This window comes from Cygnus atratus, chromosome 6 (genome assembly GCF_013377495.2).
Source record: "Cygnus atratus isolate AKBS03 ecotype Queensland, Australia chromosome 6, CAtr_DNAZoo_HiC_assembly, whole genome shotgun sequence".
In the NCBI taxonomy this organism is placed as follows: Eukaryota; Metazoa; Chordata; class Aves; order Anseriformes; family Anatidae; genus Cygnus; species Cygnus atratus.
This window is the reverse complement of record NC_066367.1, coordinates 8,499,458-8,520,758: the sequence shown is the minus strand read 5'-3', so window position 1 is coordinate 8,520,758 and position 21,301 is coordinate 8,499,458. Positions and strand designations below refer to the sequence as shown.

At 41.7% G+C, this 21,301-nt stretch overlaps 1 protein-coding gene across 4 annotated transcripts in view; it reads right to left on the bottom strand.

Moving 5' to 3' along the window:
* The window catches only part of SPAG16 (sperm associated antigen 16), a 382,795-nt gene that overhangs the window by 100,045 nt on the left and 261,449 nt on the right, over positions 1 to 21,301 (bottom strand). For all 4 annotated transcript variants that reach the window (XR_004777193.2, XM_035536875.2, XM_035536876.2 and 1 more), the window contains one exon: positions 12,439 to 12,504. Coding sequence is in view for 3 of the 4 variants with exons in the window: in XM_035536875.2 (XP_035392768.1) it covers positions 12,439 to 12,504 (66 nt within the window). In the remaining variant the exon portion in view is untranslated. The remainder of the gene's footprint in view (positions 1 to 12,438; positions 12,505 to 21,301) is intronic.

Here is a 21,301-nt window from a genome sequence, read left to right as displayed (position 1 = left end):
TGGCACGGTTTGAATTGGATCTCAACAAAGCAAATTTTGAGTCAGAAAAATAGAAAGCATCACCACGGATGCTTCCCTGTCCCTGACGCATTTCACAGAGTCTCTCAGACTCTATTTTCTGGGCTGAGCAGCTGAGTCTCTTCCTTCTCTCCTTCCCACCCTTTTTCAAAATAGTCAATTTGACAAATAACACCATTACATGTATATTTTTGTTTTAGTGTATGCTTTCAGACTTGTTTTGTAGATGTCAAACATACTTAGTTCACTTCTACAAATGCTCCTTAGCTGCAGCTTTGGTAGTTCAGCAGCTCCCAGAGAGCTCAGCTGAGGGCCCATCTGGACAGGACTGCACAAACCCAGGCAGCACAGGTACAGCAGACCCTCCAGTGGGTGCTCTGCGACTCCTCCTTGTGTCAGCGGCATTCGTGTCAATGGATTTTCGATACATTTCCCTCTCTAGTGTTAGCATGATCCAGCTAATAGATCCTAACAGCACCAAGAATGCTTCACTGAAAAAGAAACTGCAAATATTGATCAGAGACGGTCCCAAAATGGTAGAGTTGACCTTGGCTTTCCCACTGACTTTGAATGAGAGATCATTACTAGCTGCCTAATTATGAGGCAAACAACCTTTTACTACTGGGTCTTCCTTCTGAGAATTAATTTCTGCAACAGGAGCTGGCAACCACAAGAGAAGATCCAGATCCCATCCTCTTTCAGTCTTGCCATCCTATTCTCTGCCACATTTATTTTCTCCTGATTTCTACTACAGATCAAACCTGAGGTAGGTACCAGATACCTTGAACCACCCTAACCTGTTGTGTTGTTTTTTTTGGAGGCAATTTGTGGACACACCAGAAAGAACTAGCCCCCATGATCCTTGCAGACACCGCTTGAACAGAGAAACCTGGCTTGGCAGCCAGCTGGAGAAGATGGTCCTGCTCCCAGGGGTTTGTGATCTATCCTAGTAGCACGATCAACCAGCTCTTGCTCTCAGAAGTCTGCAGACTTTCCATCGTTTTCCTCCCAGATGCCTGGTATAAACACACCGTGCATAAAACTCAACATTCAGCAGCATATTTTGCATGACCCGCATGAAAAGGCAGCAGAGCTCATCTGCAAAGAGTTAAGAAAGCGCAGGGTTCTGGTGGTAACACAAAGCACATGCCAACAGGTATTTTATCAGCCTCAGCATACTCTGCCCACAAGCTTATTAACAAATGCATCAATTACTGTTGCTACCTAGGCAGCTGCTGCACTAAAAGCATACCGCGAGGATTTTGTTAATGAGCCGGCTATTACATGTCACTTCTTGATGCCATCTCTATCACATACCTTCTCTAAATCAAGTGAGCTGGAGATTTGGGATAACAGCTTCTCAATAGGAGCAAATAAACCAGGAATGTAATCAAGCTTAAGGACAATTTGAAGCTACATGCCACTCAGAGAAGAAGAAAGGGCTAAGTCACACACTAAATGAACTCATTTGCCCCAGCCAGGGGCCATTTTCAAAGGCTTTAAAGTGGAATCCCTTTGAATTCTTGCATGAGCTTTTGGCTTTTTCATTCCTTTTGCAGTTATTATTTAGTTATTCACAGCAGAGCCCTCTGCCTTGCTCTTCGTATTCTTCATTTTGCTTCTTGCTGCACTAATATCTTTTTTAGATGTCTTTTTAATGATACATTTAACTGAACAGCAAGCTGGACCAGCAGGGCTGGATGATTTTCTGACACGTAAGAGGAGACAATGAGATCCAAGGAGGAGATGTGTAAGAGCAGATTTACATTGTACTGATTTTCATTTACACTATGTTTTACGCTGTAGCAGCCAAAGCTCAGTTCTACTATTTTTTCTAATCAAAGAGCATGTCAGACCATTCATAAAACTGGTAGGAGTTTCCTCCTAGCCTATAGAATCCAGCTGGTACTTCTGTGCGTGTGCACGCTAAGTAATTAAAGAATTTACACAGGGATTCAATTAGTCTAGATTCAAAGCCTGGTTCTGTTCCAGGCTCCACGGGACTTTGTCTTTACAGCTCCACCTCCTGAGTCCTTCCCTGCCCACTTGGTGCCCATCTTTGTGCTATAGACCTCTAACAAAAGGGGTACGTACAGCAGAACCCCAATCTCAAATGGCACTCACAAACCATGGTAAAACATTTATTTGTAACCGCAGGATGATATCTGCTGATCAGAAATGATTTATATCATTTCCATGAAATTTTTAAAGTCCTTTTTCCATCTTTTTTTTCTTAACATACATTTTTCTAGTGAATACTATTACCTAGAGTAATCACCAGGGTACAATTGGGACAATAGAGACAAAGTGGGACTAATGGCCAGGTACAATTTAGTTTCACTTCCTGAAATGACTATACATCATTAAGATATGAGCTGCAACAAGTGGTTTTACATAATGCAGACTGCAGTAAACTCCTCCTGGGAGTATTCTCCAAGTGTCATTCTGAAGGCAGGTCAATAGCTGTTTCATGGGCTTTCCTGAGTATTTTGGGAAGAACAGTGAGCGAACAAGCACCTTGCTTTGTTGGTTTGAGAACTTTTGGGGCCCTGCTGTGCCCGACACCACCCCGATGAGCTTGTTATCGGTCTTTGAGCTAAGCAAAAGGAGACAGTCCTGTGTACGTGAAGTGTGGATAGAAGAGGCCTTGCTGCAGTGCAAAAATGAACTCCACTCCGAAAAAGTAAGAAGGGGCACACATGTCTGACAGAGCCCCACGCCGAGCCCTCCCATCCCACAGGCTGGAACGGGGGTTTCTGAGCAGCAGCGAGCAGGGGCAGAGGAATCCCAGAGAAGCCAAGCAGGGGCAGGTGAGTCTGCTGCAGCTTTAATAGGGAAAAGTCTTTAATGTCCAATTAAGCCAAATGAATTACGTAGAATATGATACAGATGGGAAAAAAATGCAGATGTGTTCCATTATTGGGCTGATGACTAATCAATCACCACCCATTTTTGAAGCATCAGGTTTAAATCACCCTGGTTTCAAATGAAAATAGCATCTTCTGAGAAAGAAATGGTATTACTTAGCCTGGCAAAACTACAGAGCTACATGGATTGCCACTTTGAAAGTACAGTGGTACATCTTTAATAATTATTTTCACCAAGAGTGGGGGGAAAACGGTGATTAAGAGTTATTTACAGGCAGCGTCAGTGTTTTCCCATCTTCTTTTTTACTAGCTTTTTCCTTTTGCAGTTCCAACTTTACATCACGATCAAAGCAACCAAGGATCATTTATGTGTTAAGGCAACTAAAGAAGATAAGCATCTAGAGCACGAGCAACTAGGGTCTGGTTCTCCCTTCTTGTGGCTTTTTTTTAAGCTTTTAATAGACATCAGCTGGTGAGATGAGCTCTTCTGGAGGCGAGGGGAATCCAAGACATAGATGCAGAGAGCCTCGTCCCTGCGAGCTTCACGGTTGGTTCCCTCCAACTTCATTAGCAGATGTCAATGAACAACCCCTAATTTTGCACTGTCTGGTTGACTGCTAAAATTGCCACAACTCGCTGTAACAATTTACTTGGCTATTTTTGCTGAACTTCCTGTGATTACTGATCTATTGCAATCCCTCAGCGTTATGATCCAATGTGCAGGTTTTGAGAGCGTGCTGACTGTGCACGCCCTGGGGCAAGTGCAGCCTCCCTCTCACATCCATCTCGATGCGCACTGCAAGCATCTGACCAAGCAGGCAATACAATATCTATTATTAAAAAACCATTACGGATTCAAAACTACAAGAATCTGCTCCAAGCTCTGTCTTCACCCCTCTTAGAGAGCAGTATCAGCACCTACCCCACTAGCTTGGATGGTAGATGGCTATCCTTTAGCTAGGATCCTCTATTCTTTATCCTCGGAGCAGAGAGGCATGTGGGGAGACCCTGACCCAGGGGTGAGCGCTGTTAATGCCAACAACCCCCCACGGGAACAGCCAAAAAGTGCTCAGGAGCAGAAGGGAAATCTATCACGGAAGGGTAAAGAGGCTCATAGATGTGTTTGCTTGGCATGGTCAGTGACCAGAAGTCTGCTGCTGTTAAAAAGTGAAGGAAAAGCAAATATATTAGGAACTGGAGGAGAGATGTGGATGAGAGGTCGGTGCTGATAAATAAACAGGTGCATGCGCCACAGCATACTAAGAAGCTTAAAGACATCGTGATAGAAAATTTTCACTTATCCTCTTTTTCTCAGTGATGATTTTGAGACAAGGTGAGGAATATCCCCAAATGCCGTTATTTTTAGATTAATAATTTTATCCTTTCAGACCATGTGGAGACCCATAAAGAGCACCCCCTGTGTCCTAAAAAGACATAGCTCCATTGAAAATAATCAAAGAAGGTGGCAGAACTTTGTCGCAGCAGAATTTCCAGCTCTACCAACTTTAAAAATAATGATGGATCATGGGTCTCTTGCTTGTTTACATGCACTCTGCAGGCTTTCCCCTTGCTGTGTGAAACAGAGGGAATCTCTCTTCCCTTTGCCACATCAAGTAGGAAGAAGTGCCTTGTGGTGTTTGAGGAGAACAACACATGCTAGGCTTGCAGAAGCCCTTTGCATAAATTTACATATGAAACCCAAGATCACTGCACTCCCTGCAGAGTTACTGCTAGCCATAGTTGACATTGCACTTGAAACAGTACTGCAAAGAGAGCAATATCTTTTGCAGAGAGGTTTAAAATAATCAATTTTGTTTTTCCTTTTTAACCATCAAAGAAGTGCCTTTGAATTCTGGGAGCTGTGCAGTGAGAGGAAGGCATGAATGGTAATTGCCATTACTGGCTTTTCTCGGTATTTTGAGTGCTACCATGACTAAACTGAAGCTAGGTGACATCATTACCTGATTAGATGCTCCCAATATGCACAGCAAATTCCGGAGGTATGCCACGTTCTTGTCCAGATATTTTGTCGTCACTCAAGTATGAGTTAATTTTCAAAAACTGGGTAGTGTTCCCCATAATAACTTTAATATGTAGATGTGATGCATGCCTGCAAAAATGCATAAATTCCTGGTAGTGCCAACAGAGCTGTTGCTGAAATTGTAGGACATCTGGGTCTGAAAATTAAGTGTAAGTAAACTGCATATGTTTTTTTTTTTAAAAAAACAAATTATCAAAGGAATGTGTTAAATGAAAAAGTTCAACTTAATATGCGACTCTATCTTGTCTTTGGGCTTTTTTTAAGGGAAACTAAATGCATAAAAAAGAAATATCAACAATACATAAAATGTACTGACAGAAGCTCACCCAACTCTGTATTCTGATAAGTGTATGAACGTTTCTTCCAGTTTCAAAGTATTTCAGGCAAAAGAATGATCAGTTCAACAAACTTCATCCCATTATTTCAAGAATTTCCTCACCAAAAAAATCAGCTAAATATCAAAATAGAACAATCTGCATTCCTCTCCCCGATGGATTTCAGCTTTGCATTCTCAATTATTTTCAGATTAAATCATTCTGATATTCAAGTACCTTCTAACAGTGATATTTATTCAACTAGAAATTAATCGCATCTTCATAACAGAGAGGCCTTTCCAGTTTTGGCCCTACTTTCATTCTTGCATAAATTCATTTAAAATCCAACTTTGGTGCCGTGTAAAGCTGTGCACTACACAGCCATGCTCACTGCCCCGTTTGAAGCATCCTGCTTCCCTTTGGCCATTTGATGCAAAGTGGGAAGCTGCTGACGAGACTCCTTCCAAACGCAAACCACTGATCTGAACTAAACCCACTCCTCCAAAATAAATTTCCTTTCAAACATTCTGAAGAGTTGACATGCTTTGTGTTGGAAGGGCTCTTACCTCCCTACACACTGCCAAACCCATCCTGCCAGCAGCTTTCTGCTTCTGTCTCACTATTTATTGGGAAAACTACCGTCGCATGAGGGAGCTACGGGATGGAGCGCAGGGATGGCAGCCTGCTTGCTCATGTGCTTTGGAACATCATTGCCTATGAAATATCACGTATGGAGGCAAGTTTGACTGTAATTCAGGTGGGAAATCAGATTTTAAAAAGCCTGGATGGATCTTGGTATTCTGGTTTTGTTTATTTTGCAAAATGACAGGTTTAAAAAACAGCAGTTCAAATGAAAAATGAATTATGCTGGAGCCCGGAACCCACAGTGTAAACCTGGCACAGGGTAGTTGGGCTTGCTGGGCCTGGGCCAGGAGATCTAATTTCTAAAAAATCTTATCCCTGCCATTGCAAATTGGGATATACAAATTAATACTTCTCCTCTAAGGAAGAAGGGCAAATCTCCCATGCTGCTCGCAGTTTTGCATGCTAAGCAGCATTTGCTCCGTGGATTGTATATGCACAGGGTCACATTCACTGCAGAACACAGAATTCAGCAAACAAAATCACATTAAAGGAGATAATCTCCTTTTCTTTCAATTATGCTCACAAGCAAGTGGACAAAACAGCATATTTGTATTTGTAAAGATAAAGTCTGAAAACATAAGAGAAAATACTGTGCAGTCTTAATTATCAGCTTCTCTTGAGGATCTTTTCAAGGGCCAATCTGACCTAAAGCACACAGGTGGGTTTGTTTTGCTTTGTTTTTAGGTTCCTCAAAATCAAATTAAGTCAAAGCTACTTAACAGTGATGCCACACTTCCTGCTTTAAACATCAGAGTTTTCTAAAATCCAAATGTCTGTGCATCATCCTTTTTTTTTTAATCATGAAGAGACAAAGCTTTTAATATCCAAAATTTGAGACAGCAAAATCTGATGAAGTTTCAACTAGAAAAATTAAATATTTCATTTACTCTTGATCCAAAACATGTCTGCCTATATCTGAATGATTTCAGTGTCTCACAAGCATTACAGCTGGGCTGGGTCACTTCTCCCCTTTCTCATCTCAGCTTCCCACTGGCAGGTGACAGCTAACCACAAAGATGGGATCAAAAAGGAGGGATCAAAAAGCACAAGCTGTAATTAACTTAAGAAATTACAAGGGGCTAGGTATACCATATACGCCCAAAGGGAAATAATCAGTTTTTTAAAATTCCAGATTTAAAATATTCGGGGAATATTTCATAGTGTTCTAGAAATATAGTCATAAGTTTGAGCAAATGTATATTTACTTAGCAGAGAAGTGCAAAGATGAATTGCCTTGCTCCTATAATAACAAGTATTAGGCATGGCACAAATGAATTTTGTGGCAGATTGGAGAGAGAAACTCTCCCTGCCTGCTTCCTACCCCTTGTTCCTCAACCTGTACCATCCCCATGGGGTCCTGGAGTACTGAAGCCCCAATAATCTTCACTAGGAGCTCACAGCCGTTGTGGTACACGGGGCTTGCTCCCAAGCAAGCCCAGCTGTCTGGGTGTGGGGTACCACACTGCTTTGTGACATCTTTTGCAAGACCACGCAGATCAGAACAGCTCGTACTGCAAGGAGAGGAACGGAAGGAGCAAAGAGGATGGGACGCATCTTACAGGCAGCGAGGCCTGAAGGGAACATGTGCAGACAGGCAGACACCCACCTGGTAACGCCTGGTGCCAGGGCAGGCTGAAAGTGATGTCTCTACAAATACCATTACCGGGAAAAACTAGGCTCCTTTCCTCCATAAGGCGCTCAATTATCCGGCAAGGCAAGGAGAGGACCCGAGGCAGTGCTCTTCAGAGCTGAGCAGTGTTTGGGCGAGATGCTCTGCTTGCTGTTTCTTGGTGGCTCTGAAACACCTCCCCGGGTCCGGCCAGCAGGAGGGCAGAACGGAAGTACAGCTGGTCGAGTCATGCGTCTGTTTCGCTGAGCGTTACAAGATGCTTTGAGGTGTACTGAAAGAACCTGCATGGTGACACCACAGAGCAGCAGAAAGGATCCCTGGGTTTCAAACACAAAGTCAGCCCGGCGGTGAACCAAAGAAAGATATAAACCCTGTGGCAGGAGTGGGAGGTAAAGGTCTGCGGCAGATACCACGAAGTGTCAAATGCTCCAAATAAAACAAAGAGAATTTCACTGACCTGCAATTATTTTCAGTGTTAGGGGTCTTGACAGGACTGGGTCTAAAATCTCCAACCAATAAAGTACCCGGGGGGCAATGGAAAGGCTGCTTAACTCCACGTTTCCTAATGCAACATGGGCCTTGACTGAGCAAGTTTCAAGGCTAACAGAAAGCAACTTGTTTTCAGAAGAAATTATAACTGGGAAATTGCTCCAAGAAAAATCCAGGAAGCCATATCTTTCCTGGACAAAAGAGCAAAGGGAATGCACTTTGCCTGCCTTAGAAGGGCAGAGGTGAGCTCTGAGGGCAGCAGGTGCATTGTACCACCAATGCTGCAGGTCTCTTGGGCAGCATCACCTGCTCGGCGCGACAGAATAAGCATTTCTCTCTACTTAACGATGCACATTGCACCTATTACTACATTTCAATTTGCAAACAGATAATAGAAATAATGATGGGAAACTGGACAACACAAACAAGGCGTGTCATATTTAAATATCAGGTGCGTTGTTTTTTTTTTTCAGTCCCATTCAAGCACCTTTGCTAAGAGACTGTCTCTTTTCATGGGAGACAGAACTCTAGCACCTTGGAAGATCCACCTCCATCCAAAGCAAAGCATCATGAATTTCTCTAGCCTCCTGCACACGGTCAGGTAAGTGCATACACACTGGAGCTTCTGCACAGGCAGAGCTGGAGGACTTTTTGTAACTTCCAGGTGATTTGGGAGAGATATCCTGGCTCGTTTATCCAGCCTTCTACATTAAGACTCTGGTATCAGAGCCAGATAGCAAGAATATTTACAGTGATCCAAGTAAAGACGGACCTACCCAATGCTTCCAGAGTGCTTTCAGATCATCTTATCTGGTCTACACACGAAGGGTATAAAGCAGGGTTGAACTTGCTAACTGAAGGGCTCTGAACAGCAATAGCATCAGAGATGATGGGAAGTGATTAAATAGCATGCCTGGCCAAGGAAGAGAGCATTCCAGGAAAATCATTTCCAAAAATAGGGAGGAACATGAATATTTCAGAGAATGGACTGCGAGTGTACTTCAGCACATTTTTTCTGAGTTTTCCTATTACCAGAAGGAGCTTTCTGCCAACTAATGACACAAGTATTTTGATGCAGATTTTGTTCTCTGCCATGACACAGACAGAATAGTTTATTATTATTATTATTATTTTACTTCTCCACTTTCAATGGGCTGAAAATGGTTAACTAATAACTCCAAAATCTTTATTTAAAATGTAATTCAGCTCTGTAATTATATTTCTTATGCATGGAGACAGAAATAAACTAGAGGAAGAACCCATTAGCCCCTTTGCATGTATAATTGAACACGTTTGATATTACTAGGTAACCTTTGTAAGTAACTGGCTTTGAGTTTATGCAAAGAGGTGAGCACTTTGAATACATAAATAACAATAAGAGCAGATACGTCTTTGATTTCGCATTCTGTTCTTTTCTTGTTTGTGTCTGTGAGATGCAGTCAGACATCCCTGGCTTTATTTGGCCATCCATAGAAGCATCAGAAAGATCTGACTTTTGCATCATTTGGGTGCAGTAATGAATAAGAACTGACATCAAATATCAATATTATTGGCCCAGCTAAATGGTAGCTGACATCAAAACTGGACTGCTGAAGAGGTAAACAAAATTGAAATTTTGTTTTTGTTAAAAACTGTCTGACATTATTTGTCCTTCAGTAAATCAATGGAAGAATGAGCTAAACCCTGCTCACATGTTGGCTTGGGGGGGTAAAATGGGGCAGTTGCTATCAAGCATATTTTTATAGTCTTTCAGGTTTTCCTAATACAAACTGTAATTCCAAATTTTCTTGTTTTAAGGAAACTTGGTAACCTCTGTAATTATTTTTTTTCATGTGCAAACATCATACAAACACAGTGTGGCTGATACAGATGAACACAGGTGAACGATAATCGTACTTGTGTTTGAATACAAATCCAATCTGGGAAAATTTTGGTTTCCCAGGCAAAGTGTACTCATACATAAGGTACGCACAGCCTTTAGTGCACTCACAGCCTTTGAAAAGAATTTGAGCATGCACAGTAGCCTCTAAAAAATACATCCTTACAAGCACACACACGTTTCTACTCGAAGGCTTAGCCCCCAGTGAAAAAGAAGTAGCTGAAACAATTTTCTCTACAAAGTTAGTTGTGTTATGAGTTCATGGGAGTAAAAGGTACTCTAACATTAAGGAGGAAAGATACATTCCTCTATACCGCTTCAATTCCAAAACAGCTGTATGGATGTAGCTCAGATTTTCCCAAGTTTTCAACAGGCACAGAACCAACCTGGAAAACTGCAGTTTATGGACTGCTGAATATGATACCTTTCAAGTCCTGACACAAGCACAGCAGAACAAACACCTGAGCAGTCACCACAAGGCAGATCCTCCAGAGAGCTCGCGTCCCAGCGAGGCAGCCACTAAAAAAGGGCTGCGTGTTCCGAGTGCCAAAGTGGCACTTCTGGTCCTTAGAAAAATCCCTAATTACAGAGTCTGAACACTGGTGAGAGCTCTGCCTTTAAACACTGCCCACCTAGCAAATATCTGTTAACTACAGTTTCAGAAGTGTGGCACAGTAAATAATTCACACCTAATCTGTTTCAGGGTGTTTAATGAGAACTTGTTCAATTTGTGTAAATGCATTTTTTTTTTTCCTTTTTTTCCTCCTACAATACTCTTTCCCTAAAATATCCCTTCATTTTTGGAGACACTGCCTGGGCAGCTTTCCGATCTAACTGGAAAATCTGTTCTTTGTTCTTGTGCTCTCTGCAGAGCAGACTGTGTAATCAGAATTGCATGGTCTTTCAGCACTCCTGTGGGCACCCAGCAGCCTCAGACACAACTATCACAAGCCCACTGAAGGGACTTAGGAGCCTACTTAAACTGACTTATAACCTGACCAGAAAAAGAAGGGGATCTCTGGGACGCTTCACCATTACAGCACTGCACCCCCAGAGCCCCACCCCACAGACGGATGTCTGACAAAGCATGGGATCTGCTTTGGGAGCCATGACATCATGACATTAAGATATTAAAAAAAAAAAAAAGAAAAAGATCTAGGCAGGATTCTGTCAGAAATCAGTTTTGCCATTCCTGCCTGATTGAAGAAACCAGACTTTTCCAACAAATCTTTGCTTGGCTGCAAAGCTTTGTCCAGGTCAAAGCACTGGGCTTTCTGTTGGCTACTCCAGAAGTGATGCTGTGCCTTCATCCAAACACTCTGTGCTCACAAAATCTTTCTGATAAAAATATTGTTGAGTATGTTATTGTTTCTATAAAACTTTTTTTTCCTCAAAAAACATGCACCTTTTAACAAAAGCCTTGTCACTCAAGCACCTTGTTTAGCTTGGTTGGGGTGAAATATTTCACTTATTTTAGTGGGCAGCCAACAGAGGGAAAGAAAACAGTTCTTTAGTGATGCCTTTGGTTGAAATCCAGCACTTGCTTCATTAGCAGCCAGTGTGACAATTGTAACTTGTGCACCTCGGGACCAACTCCCTCGCTTTTTCAGCAGTTTTCCTGTACATACAGAGTTAATTCATATAACTGCAATTACAGCTCCTGAAATTATATTCCTCACTCAGTTTAATCAATGCTGCTCTGGATGTTTCCATTTTTACTAATTCAATCATTGAGAATGTCAACCAATGATTTCAGCCTAGAGTTTAATGCCAACTATAATATTCTTTACCAAAATAACATGCTTATCTGGAAGATTATCAGCACACAGCCTTTCAGCTTCCTGTTAATCATTATGGGTCACATTAGAGTATGAGGCTCTTTGTAAATACTCAGATTAGAGACAGTGCTATATTATTGCCAGGTACAGTAAAGCTTTCACTTTTTTCTTCTTACTGTTAAATATTATTTTTTCTACGCTATCATGTTACAAAATACTGAGGCAGACTGTGCCTGTCAAATACACAGATGCGTGTGGCAGAAAAAGAAGTAAGATGCCTTGGGAATTCCTGTCCCCCTACTCGAAGTAAGCTCATCCCACACTTTCTGCTCTAGGGTTTGTCCTACAAATGCATAGGGTTGACATAAGCAGATGGTAAAGCAGGAGCTGATACTGCAACAAGAGGAGAATATCCAGGATCTCCTACACCTACAACCAGGCATTTAGATCACAGTCTGCCACCAAGCTCAACTGGAACAAACCTTTTTAGACAACAACTATAAAATTAATTATCCAGGAAAAAAACTAACAGCAAATTTCATGTAAGTAACTAAATGGCTAGGACAAAGGAGCATGGCTTAGATATCTTGCACTGACAAAAGGAGAACGGAGCTAGGCACAAGGAGGGACAGCATTATTATAAGTCTCTGGGGCTGTGCTCTGGCTGGAGGAGTACAGCACCACATCAAACTGCTCTAGAAGTCAATGCTAATGCTGAATTCAGCTGTGGGGTATCTGAAAGACAGGCAGACCGAAAAACTGATATGCAGAACTTACTTTCATGTTGAACGTAGCATGGTTACACGAATGCAGGTGACCGTAGAACGTGTGAACACGGAAACCCTAGGAATTAAACACAGAGAAAGCAAGTTGAGTTATAGCGATATCAATCATTCTATAGCCTTGTAAATATAAAGACCTTGACTTTATGGCTGTGGGCAAAGCAAGGCACTTTGAGTGGTAAAAAAAACAGGTCCTGGTTGCTGGAAGATAAATACATTTCTCACAATTACAAAGGATCTGTATCCTTCATGGAACAGCTAGTAGAAAAGGTGCATTCAAATGTCGTGAAAACAGACATCTACCTAGCAAGAGGGTCTGAATTAGGAGGTGCAATCATTGCTTCCAAAAGACTGAGTTCTTGCTTTTAGGCAATGATTCAGTATATTGTGTACTTGATACTCCACACACACCATTAAAGTCTTCCCTGAGGAATCACAAGCACGAAATCAAAATTAATTATCATTTGTCATCTTCCACATCAGGTTGTAAGTGACCCACGCAGTGCAGGAACGTATGTCAGATGTCATCACTGATACCTGCCTTGTTCTCCCAGTGCAGCTGGCATCCAACCACAATAGCTCATGCTAAAAACATGACAGAGGTAGTGAAATAGGTGCTCTTTTCTGTTTTCATAAAGATCACTGGTTTAATGGGTATCAGCAACAAAAATACCATTAAGAGTGAAACCCAGCTTTGATCAGTGTAATCATATCCTGAAGTTTCCACTGTAAGAAAACATTTTATTGACACTGGAACTGAAATTTGTTGCATTCTACTAGACGGGAAAGAAAAAGCCAAATTTGAAATTCCTCCGCTCCTCCCGGTAGGCCTGCTCTGTGCCTGTTCCAGCACGAGTCAATCTCTCGGGAGCAGCAGTAACGTAGGTTATCCATACCCCAGTCATGCTTTTACAGACAATACCATCAGCCTCCTTCCATTTCTATTTTGCCAATCCTCAAAAAAACCCTAACCTTCCCACTGTGACATATTTGAATTCTCTTTTCCCTTTTATCAGTATATTCTTGCAAGTCCTTTCAGAAGAGAAGCACTGCCAGAGTGCAATGCTTTGGTTCTTCACGGTTTTCAACAGCCTTACAGGTTGAAAAAAAAAAAAAAACAAACAAAAACTAATAGAAGCCCCAAAACTTGTTTATTTAAGGGGTTTCTAAATAATAAATCCAAGCCAATTATATCCTGCTAAAAAGAACGGTTGAATAATTATTATCCAAATAGGAACTCGCTGCTGGAATAGAAATCTGATTACACAAAATTCCCAAGATACTGACAGATAAATTAAACTTGATAAAGATAACATAATTGGAGACGACTATAACCAAGCATATATGAACAGTCGAGCATGAAAAAAATTAAAGTACATAAAATCAGCAGCAATATCAATGCACCCAGCCCATGGAAAAACTCAAATGTCTGCATATGTTTTGCATGTGAAAAATAACTCCTATAAAATAACTGCTGTTGCTCGGCAGGGCATAATATTTACTCTCAGACACTCTCAAATACCAATACATACACAGCAACCTTCCCATAAACACAGAAAAGCATGCCACCACGAACAAAAGGGACGAAAAAGCAAATGGATGCCGTGCCACATAATGAATGTGAACTTTGTTTTCCCTTCCATCAGTCAACTCAGTATAAACCACCTGAAAAGGATTTTAATAATAGTAATAATAATAATAATAAAAGCCATACAAAGGGAACTGTTCTGTAAAGTGTTTTTCAATACTATTGCTGAAACTTAATTTCCAAAGCACCACTTTATTTTTATTCAATGCACAGCTAGTGTTTCCTTCACCACCACCTGGAAATCTGAACTTCCCTGCACTTGCACACATAGATGCCATAAACCCCAAACTGGACCGCTGTTAAAAACAAACTGTTTTGCTCTAATGGCTCAGCACAAGCCACCAGCAATGTTGTCTGGATCAGACCTCATGTTCGGGCAGCACGGAGCCTTCAGCATCAAGAGCTCAGCAGGAAGGTACTCACGCCCCTTTTGCATTTGCATTCTGCTTTTCACGCTTTAATTATAAAGTCATTTACTCCAACGTCAGACCGCCCGCTTCATTCACCGTGGAAGTGAGCCAGGTGGGAAGAAGGAGGGGAAATCTGGAGCATCTGTTCTTCAGGGGAACTTGAGTGGAGCACCATACAAATGGGTCCATGGCTCTCCTCCTTGTCATCCAGAAGGCAGCCATATGCACCAGCCACATCACCGCATTTCTTTAAGGTTCAAGACTCGCAGGGCAAGCACCTGGGGAATGTATCACGAGGAAAAGAGCAGAGGAAAAAGGAAGAGCTTGTTCTAATATTAGTGCTGGGGAGGCGTTGTCAGATAGGAAAAATGAGGTTCCTGTGCTTCGAGGTCTCACTGCCCATTGCCCCAGGAGGAACAAACCACAGGAGCCGAGCTGTGCAGCTGCAGAAGGGCACACGTCTCCTGCATCCAACTTCCGGGGTCTACCCAGTCTCCTTGAACATGACACCCCGGCTGTTGGAAAGGGCAGTAAATTATGGAGAATACATTATTATTAACTGAGTCATCAGGTCTTGACTGAAATATTAATGGAGGAAATCTCCGTTCTATTCACTCCTTAAGCCCAATTACATTAATAACCATACATTCTTACCCTGCAGAAAATACCCAGATAATAGCAACATTCAAAGAAAACAAAATATGAAGGGTTCTGCATTGTTGTTGTTTTTTTAAAAATGATTATTCGCACATGCACAAACACACACAATTTTCCATTTTGAAACCCAGAAATTAACATTAGAATCAGGAGCTAGAAATACCACGGCATTATACTTTGGAGCCTATCTACCTCTCAGCTTCCACTGAACACAGATATTAATTGCCTGCCTGGGATGGGAGTTATCTAAAAGACTTCAGATAGAGAAAAAAAATCTTTTTTTTTTTTTTTTTTTTTTTAAACTGTGACCCAGTATTGCAGAGAAGCAGCCTGACCTTTGGAACTGTTGAGCTGTGAGCAGTAATCCCGCTCACAGTGATTAAACACAGAACCTAAATTCAAATGATTTTTTGTTCTTACTTTCACAGGATAAAAGCCTGAGAGCTCCGAATCAATAGTGAAATTCTTTTGTAAATCCACCCTATTGTGTCCATATAGATATACAAATAGTATGGCAAGGCAAGACAGGCTGAAGACAATTATAATTTATATTCCACAGCTTCTTTGCATCTGGATTATTAAGGTGAACCATTAACTAATTCAACACAGGGGTTGAATCTTCCTATACTTATTTTAATTACCTGTTTAACAAAAAAAAGAAAAAGAAGAAGAAAAAAAACACAAAACCTAACAAGACTTAATTCAAGCTCTGCTAGAGAAAACAAAACACGCCCCAAACCTTTTGAGCATCATTTAAGAACTACTCATGTTTTTTATATTCTGCCTTTTTTTTTTTTTTCCTGGATTTTGAATGCCCTACTATACATGAAAACCTGCTGCAAACAGACTTAATTTGCACAATTCAAAAATCAAGATAACAAATCCATTAGATCAAGCCGAGTGTAATATACTGTCTGCAATAGGTAATTATCTTTATTAGGTTGATATGATATGAGCTTTTAGATAAGAACATCCGAGTACGTGATTTATCTAAATAGCATTCAGATAAAAGATTTATTTGTAATTTCTTGGTTCATTTAGAAATTAACTCAAAGAAATGCGTTCATTTTGAAGGACTGAACTAAGAGAAATGTTCAAACCATGAAGCACTCAACAGTGAACTGGTCACCACGTATCCTTTACTATAAAAACAAACACAAAGGTATCCAGCTTTTCATGAAAGGTTTTAATTTTGTAACAGTACCTGAAATGAAGCTTCTGATGTTATAGAGCTAAAAGTTTTCTAGAAAGTCAAATAATCTAATGCTTCAGAAGCTCACTCCACCAGACGTGACCTTTCGCAGGCAATATGCTAAGAGTAGCACAGCACTCAGTGGGGAAGCTCTAACCTTTCTCTCAGCCCCTCTTGCTGAACCTAGTCAAAGGCCTCCCTTTTTACAGCAAAGTGTGAAATGAGAAGCATGACTCCTGCTCGTATCCTGGCCTTGTTCATGGCATGGTCTGTCTCCAAGGCCCTTTGCACAGATCAGTGCTTGGTTAACCTATGCTTTGCACCAGCAAGGCACTATCCAGCCCTCCAGTAAACATCTGATGTCCCCAGCAGAAAAAGGGGCTCTGAAGTCAGTCCATGCTTTTAGGGGAACTTTGTGATGTGTCGCCTTGAAGTCATTGCACTGCAAACATCAAAAGCCATCTGGATCTCCTTATGAGAGCATGACCTACTACAAGGCTACCTTTCAAAGACAGAAAACTCATCCCTTTGGTATGGCAGATGAACACCAGACCTGGAGAAGAGTCTGCCAACACCTGGCCTCTACCTTTGCAGGAGGGCTCCTCTCCACCAGTCCCTCTCTCCAGCCCAGCATGGCCATGTCTCACTCCTGCACCCTGCTGCATCCTGCACAGAGCATTCACCTCCCAGCTCCTCCGAGACGGACTTCATGAGCATGCAACATGAGGTATGTGTACAGTGAACAAGCGAGCAAAGCAATTTTACCATCTGCCACCGCAGGTTTTACTCTGTTAGCTCAAACACAGGACCTTCAGCATGGAGTTTGCTTCTGTTCTCCTAGCTTGGAACTGAGCCTGGTGGGAAAAATCACGCAGAGAAGACTATTTCTTGATGTTAGACCAACGGTAAGGCCAGGGTACTACTCAGACGCTTTGTAATCCTGTACTTGGGGAAAGGAATTAACTTGTGGCTGTCATTTGCATGCTTTACTACAAAAGGGTTCACAGATGCAGGTTTGTAAACCAATCTGAACACTTCAGCTGCTGAGCTGCCTGCTGTTCTTACGCTGATCTCCCTCTCTCTTATGTAGCCCCGAGTTTTATTTTTTTAATTTTCACGTTATTCACTATGTCTTTCTAAAAAATGAAAGAGAATTTTGAATGTCTTTAAAATGCATGAACTTGCAGAACAACTTTCATTTGGGGAATCATAAAATCTTGAGAAAGAGCATCTATCAGGAGCTGGTCGGCAGTACTCCGGGAGCTCCTCCTGCCAGCTAACCCTGATGCTGGGCTTTTCCTCACGAGCAGCCTTCCTTCCACTTCTGAGTCAGTAACATCAGCTGCTGAAAACACAAGAAAAGCTGAAGTAGCTCTGAGATGCTCCTGAATCCTTACATTTTTCTGCATCTGAACTTTCACCTGAATGCAGTGTGAATATGTTTTTTGCGCTGAACATGCAGCCACATTCGTTTCTCTTAATTGGGAAGAGAAGTATGTTTCTAGGCCAAGACCTCGTATGCTAAATCTGTTCAAAGTGAACCTTTCAGGCTCTCCTAAAAAATACTAAAAACAGGATTTTACAGTGGAAGTGCTGACAGATGATATTCTTGCCAGCATAATATAACCTGACTTTAAGATAAATGTTTCATGAATTTAAAAAGTTGAAAAAGGCTTCTCTGTTCAGCTTTGTTCTTGAGATGAAAGCGAATTATCTCTTTGTCTTCTCCTGACACTGGGATTTTTGAACTGCAGCCTGCTGAAGCCCGTAACCACAGGCAGTATTTAAACAGACATGACCATGTGGGATTCTCTCCTCACTGAACTCCTGTAGGAGACATCCGTCTTCTAACTATGTAAGGAGGGAAAAAGGTTTAGAGCAAGGAGATACCTTCCTGCACCTGCTTCTGTGAAGAGAGAGAAAATTCATCTCTGCTTAGAGAGACCACAAGGGAGCATGGCTCCTCCTACACACTGGACAGCATCCAGGCAGGGGAGGGAGAAGGCTCTTTGCTGGACCCATCATTCCCTTAAAAGAAAATAAATAGAAAAAAAAAAAACCAACAGAAGATATTGAAATCCTTTCACTAAAAGTAGACCTGTATATTACTCCCTTGGTTGATATTGGCAGGTGGCTTCAGTAACAGAAGCTGCAGCATCTTAATAAGGATTCATAAGGCAGGTGAGCATACATCACCCTGTCATTACCGGAGGAGCCAAATTCGGTAATTGCATTCCTCCTGTCCAACGTCACTGCTGGAGCTGAAACGCTCCAGCGAGGGAAGGATCCGCAGCACACGGCAGCGATGGCCAGGGAAATCCTGGATGCTGACATTCAGAACTGCAGATGTCACAGAGCACAACAAGGCCGTCCTCCCTCCATGAATTATATGACTCGTTTCTACCGCAATTAAAGTTTACATGAAATTAACTCTGCATTCCAACAGCTCTGAAAACAAACCAAGCATTTTCAGGAGGGTAATGTGTGACTGACAGAAACCTGGTACGACTGTCTAACGCTGAATATTACCAGCTCTGGTGTTTCAACCTAAAAAGGATCAAAAAGATGAATTATAAACTAGCAGAAGTTGCTGGTAGAACGTAACTGGATAAGTTTTGAGTGCAGTGAAAAGCACAGAAAAGAAATACAAAAGAATTTGGTGTCAGTTTGTCCTAGCTTCAGTTAGGACAGAGTTAATTTTCCTCCTAGTAGCTGGCAGGGTGCTATGTTTTGGATTAGGATGAGAAGAGCGCTGATAACATGCTGATGTTTTAATTGTTGCAGAGCAGTGCTTACACCAAGCCAAGGACTTTTCAGCTTCTCGCTCTGTCCTGCCAGCGAGCAGGCTGGGGGTGCAGCAGGAGCTGGGAGGGGACAGACCCAGGACAGCTGACCCAAACTGGCCAAAGGGGTATTCCATACCATCTGACGTCATGCTGAACAATATATAGGGGTGGCTAGCCGGGGTGGAGGGGGGGGCCGGCTGCTCGGGGATAGGCTGGGCATCGGTCAACGGGTGGTGAGCAATTGCATTGTGCATCACTTATTTCGTACATATTATTATTATTAATACTATTAATACTATTATTATTATTATTATTATTATTATTATTATTATTAATTTCCTGTCTTAATAAACTGTCTTTATGTCAACTCACAGGCTTCACTTTCCCGTTTCTCTCCCCCATCCCAGACAGGGAGGGGGGAAGGTGAGCGAACGGCTGTGTGGTGTTTAGCTGCCAGCCAGGTTAAACTACAACACAGTTTTAAACATGAAATGACATGAAAGCAGAACAGCAATACCTAAGTTAATTATGTGTAAGAAAAAGCAAGAGAGCTACACGGGAAACCCTTTTTTCCCTCCCAGTTGCAAAGGTGGAGGATTCAAAATTTGAGTTTCTTGCTCAGCAAGTTCTCACTTGTCCTCGGTTCAGAAGTAAACTTCACCTGGCCTGCAGGAGAACTACAAAGGTGGTGGGAGTTCTTCATCTGGGGACAGCTGCGGATAGCTTCGTACAGCTGAAGGCTGAGAAGTTCTTCATGTCCCAGAGTCAGTACAAATCCCTAGTGAGCCAACAGGACCAAAGTTATCACCTCTCATGCTTACTTTTATTGGGATAAATGAATTTGTAAGCCTCGTGCATTCACAGCATGGATTTTGTCCTGGCAGTCGGTATGCATCAAATGCTCCTCATCCAAACTTGAAATGGCCAAAGCGCAGAGAAAAATCCCAAAACAAGAAACAGAAAGAGGGCAAACTTAACAGAACCTGTCTGCAATTCTTTTCTAGTCTTCAGTCTCTGTATTTTTCATTAATCAGCTGGAAGGGGTTGATTAATGCCCAAAGCACGGGTCTTTGCAAAGCAACCAAGTTCTGAATGGAGATGAAAAGTGCATCACTTTCTGACCATGATCCACCACTTTGGGAACAACAGCACTCAGAAAGAGATGCCAGAGAAGAGAGCCAGGCTGTTAGGTGAGCAACAATGAAGAAGCTATTCATTGGAAAAAGATATCACTGGGAGAAAAAAAAAAAAGTTACATTTTAAAGTATTCTTGAGATTTCAAAATTTGAACAGGTGAAAGAGGAGAAAATGTTAAAATCAGCTGTTATGACTACAGCATGTTGTATGCACTACATCCCATCTTCTGAGTGAACGGAGAATAAAGGATCATAGACGCATACCAAAAATGTTCCTACACTTCTGCAATTTCTAATTTAGAATTTTATGTCTTCAAAAATCAAATTCAGGTGAACAAAATATTTTCAAAAATGAGATTTTCTAGAGTAAAGAAAAAGTAAAGAGGAAAGGTCTAGGTAGTGATCTAAGTAGTTATTTTTAATAAGTTTGCTGGGCTTACAATGTTACGATGGTAATCTTTTATTACATTTAGTAAAAGTCAATCTGTCTCGATCTTGTACGCTTTATATGTCATGGACCTTCCATATTTTCAGCCTCCTGTTTAGCTAAAATACACACATCACGTGCTAAAATATAGATATAATGTGTGCCATGATCTCACACTATCAAGACAACTGATCACAAAATGAAACAACTCTGGGTGCCCCTGAAGCAAATGACAAAACTCCTGGTTTCACTCACCGAATGACGACACTCAACACCTTTCCTAGAAAAAACTCGTCCCAAAGTCAGCGTTTCATTGCCTCTGAAATGCCCTACACCAACAAATAGGCTTACGCTCAGACAGAAAGGCACGTACACGCATCCTTGTGACCCCTGCCATACAGCGCGGTCGCATTAAAAGCACCTCCCTGACTCTTGGTTTAAGGATTACCAGCACGTCCCTCAGCACGGCGCTGCTCCCATCGGAGACCTGTATTCAGTTGTACTGGGAAAGGAATGAGGCAAACCACTGATTTTTAGAATCCCACCTGCTCAACACAGCTCATTAATCCTTTCACAGAAAAATTACTTTAATTTGTATGTTTTATCACACACTGAATTGGTTTAGCATTGCTAAGCCTATTAATGTTTCCCAATAAACTTAA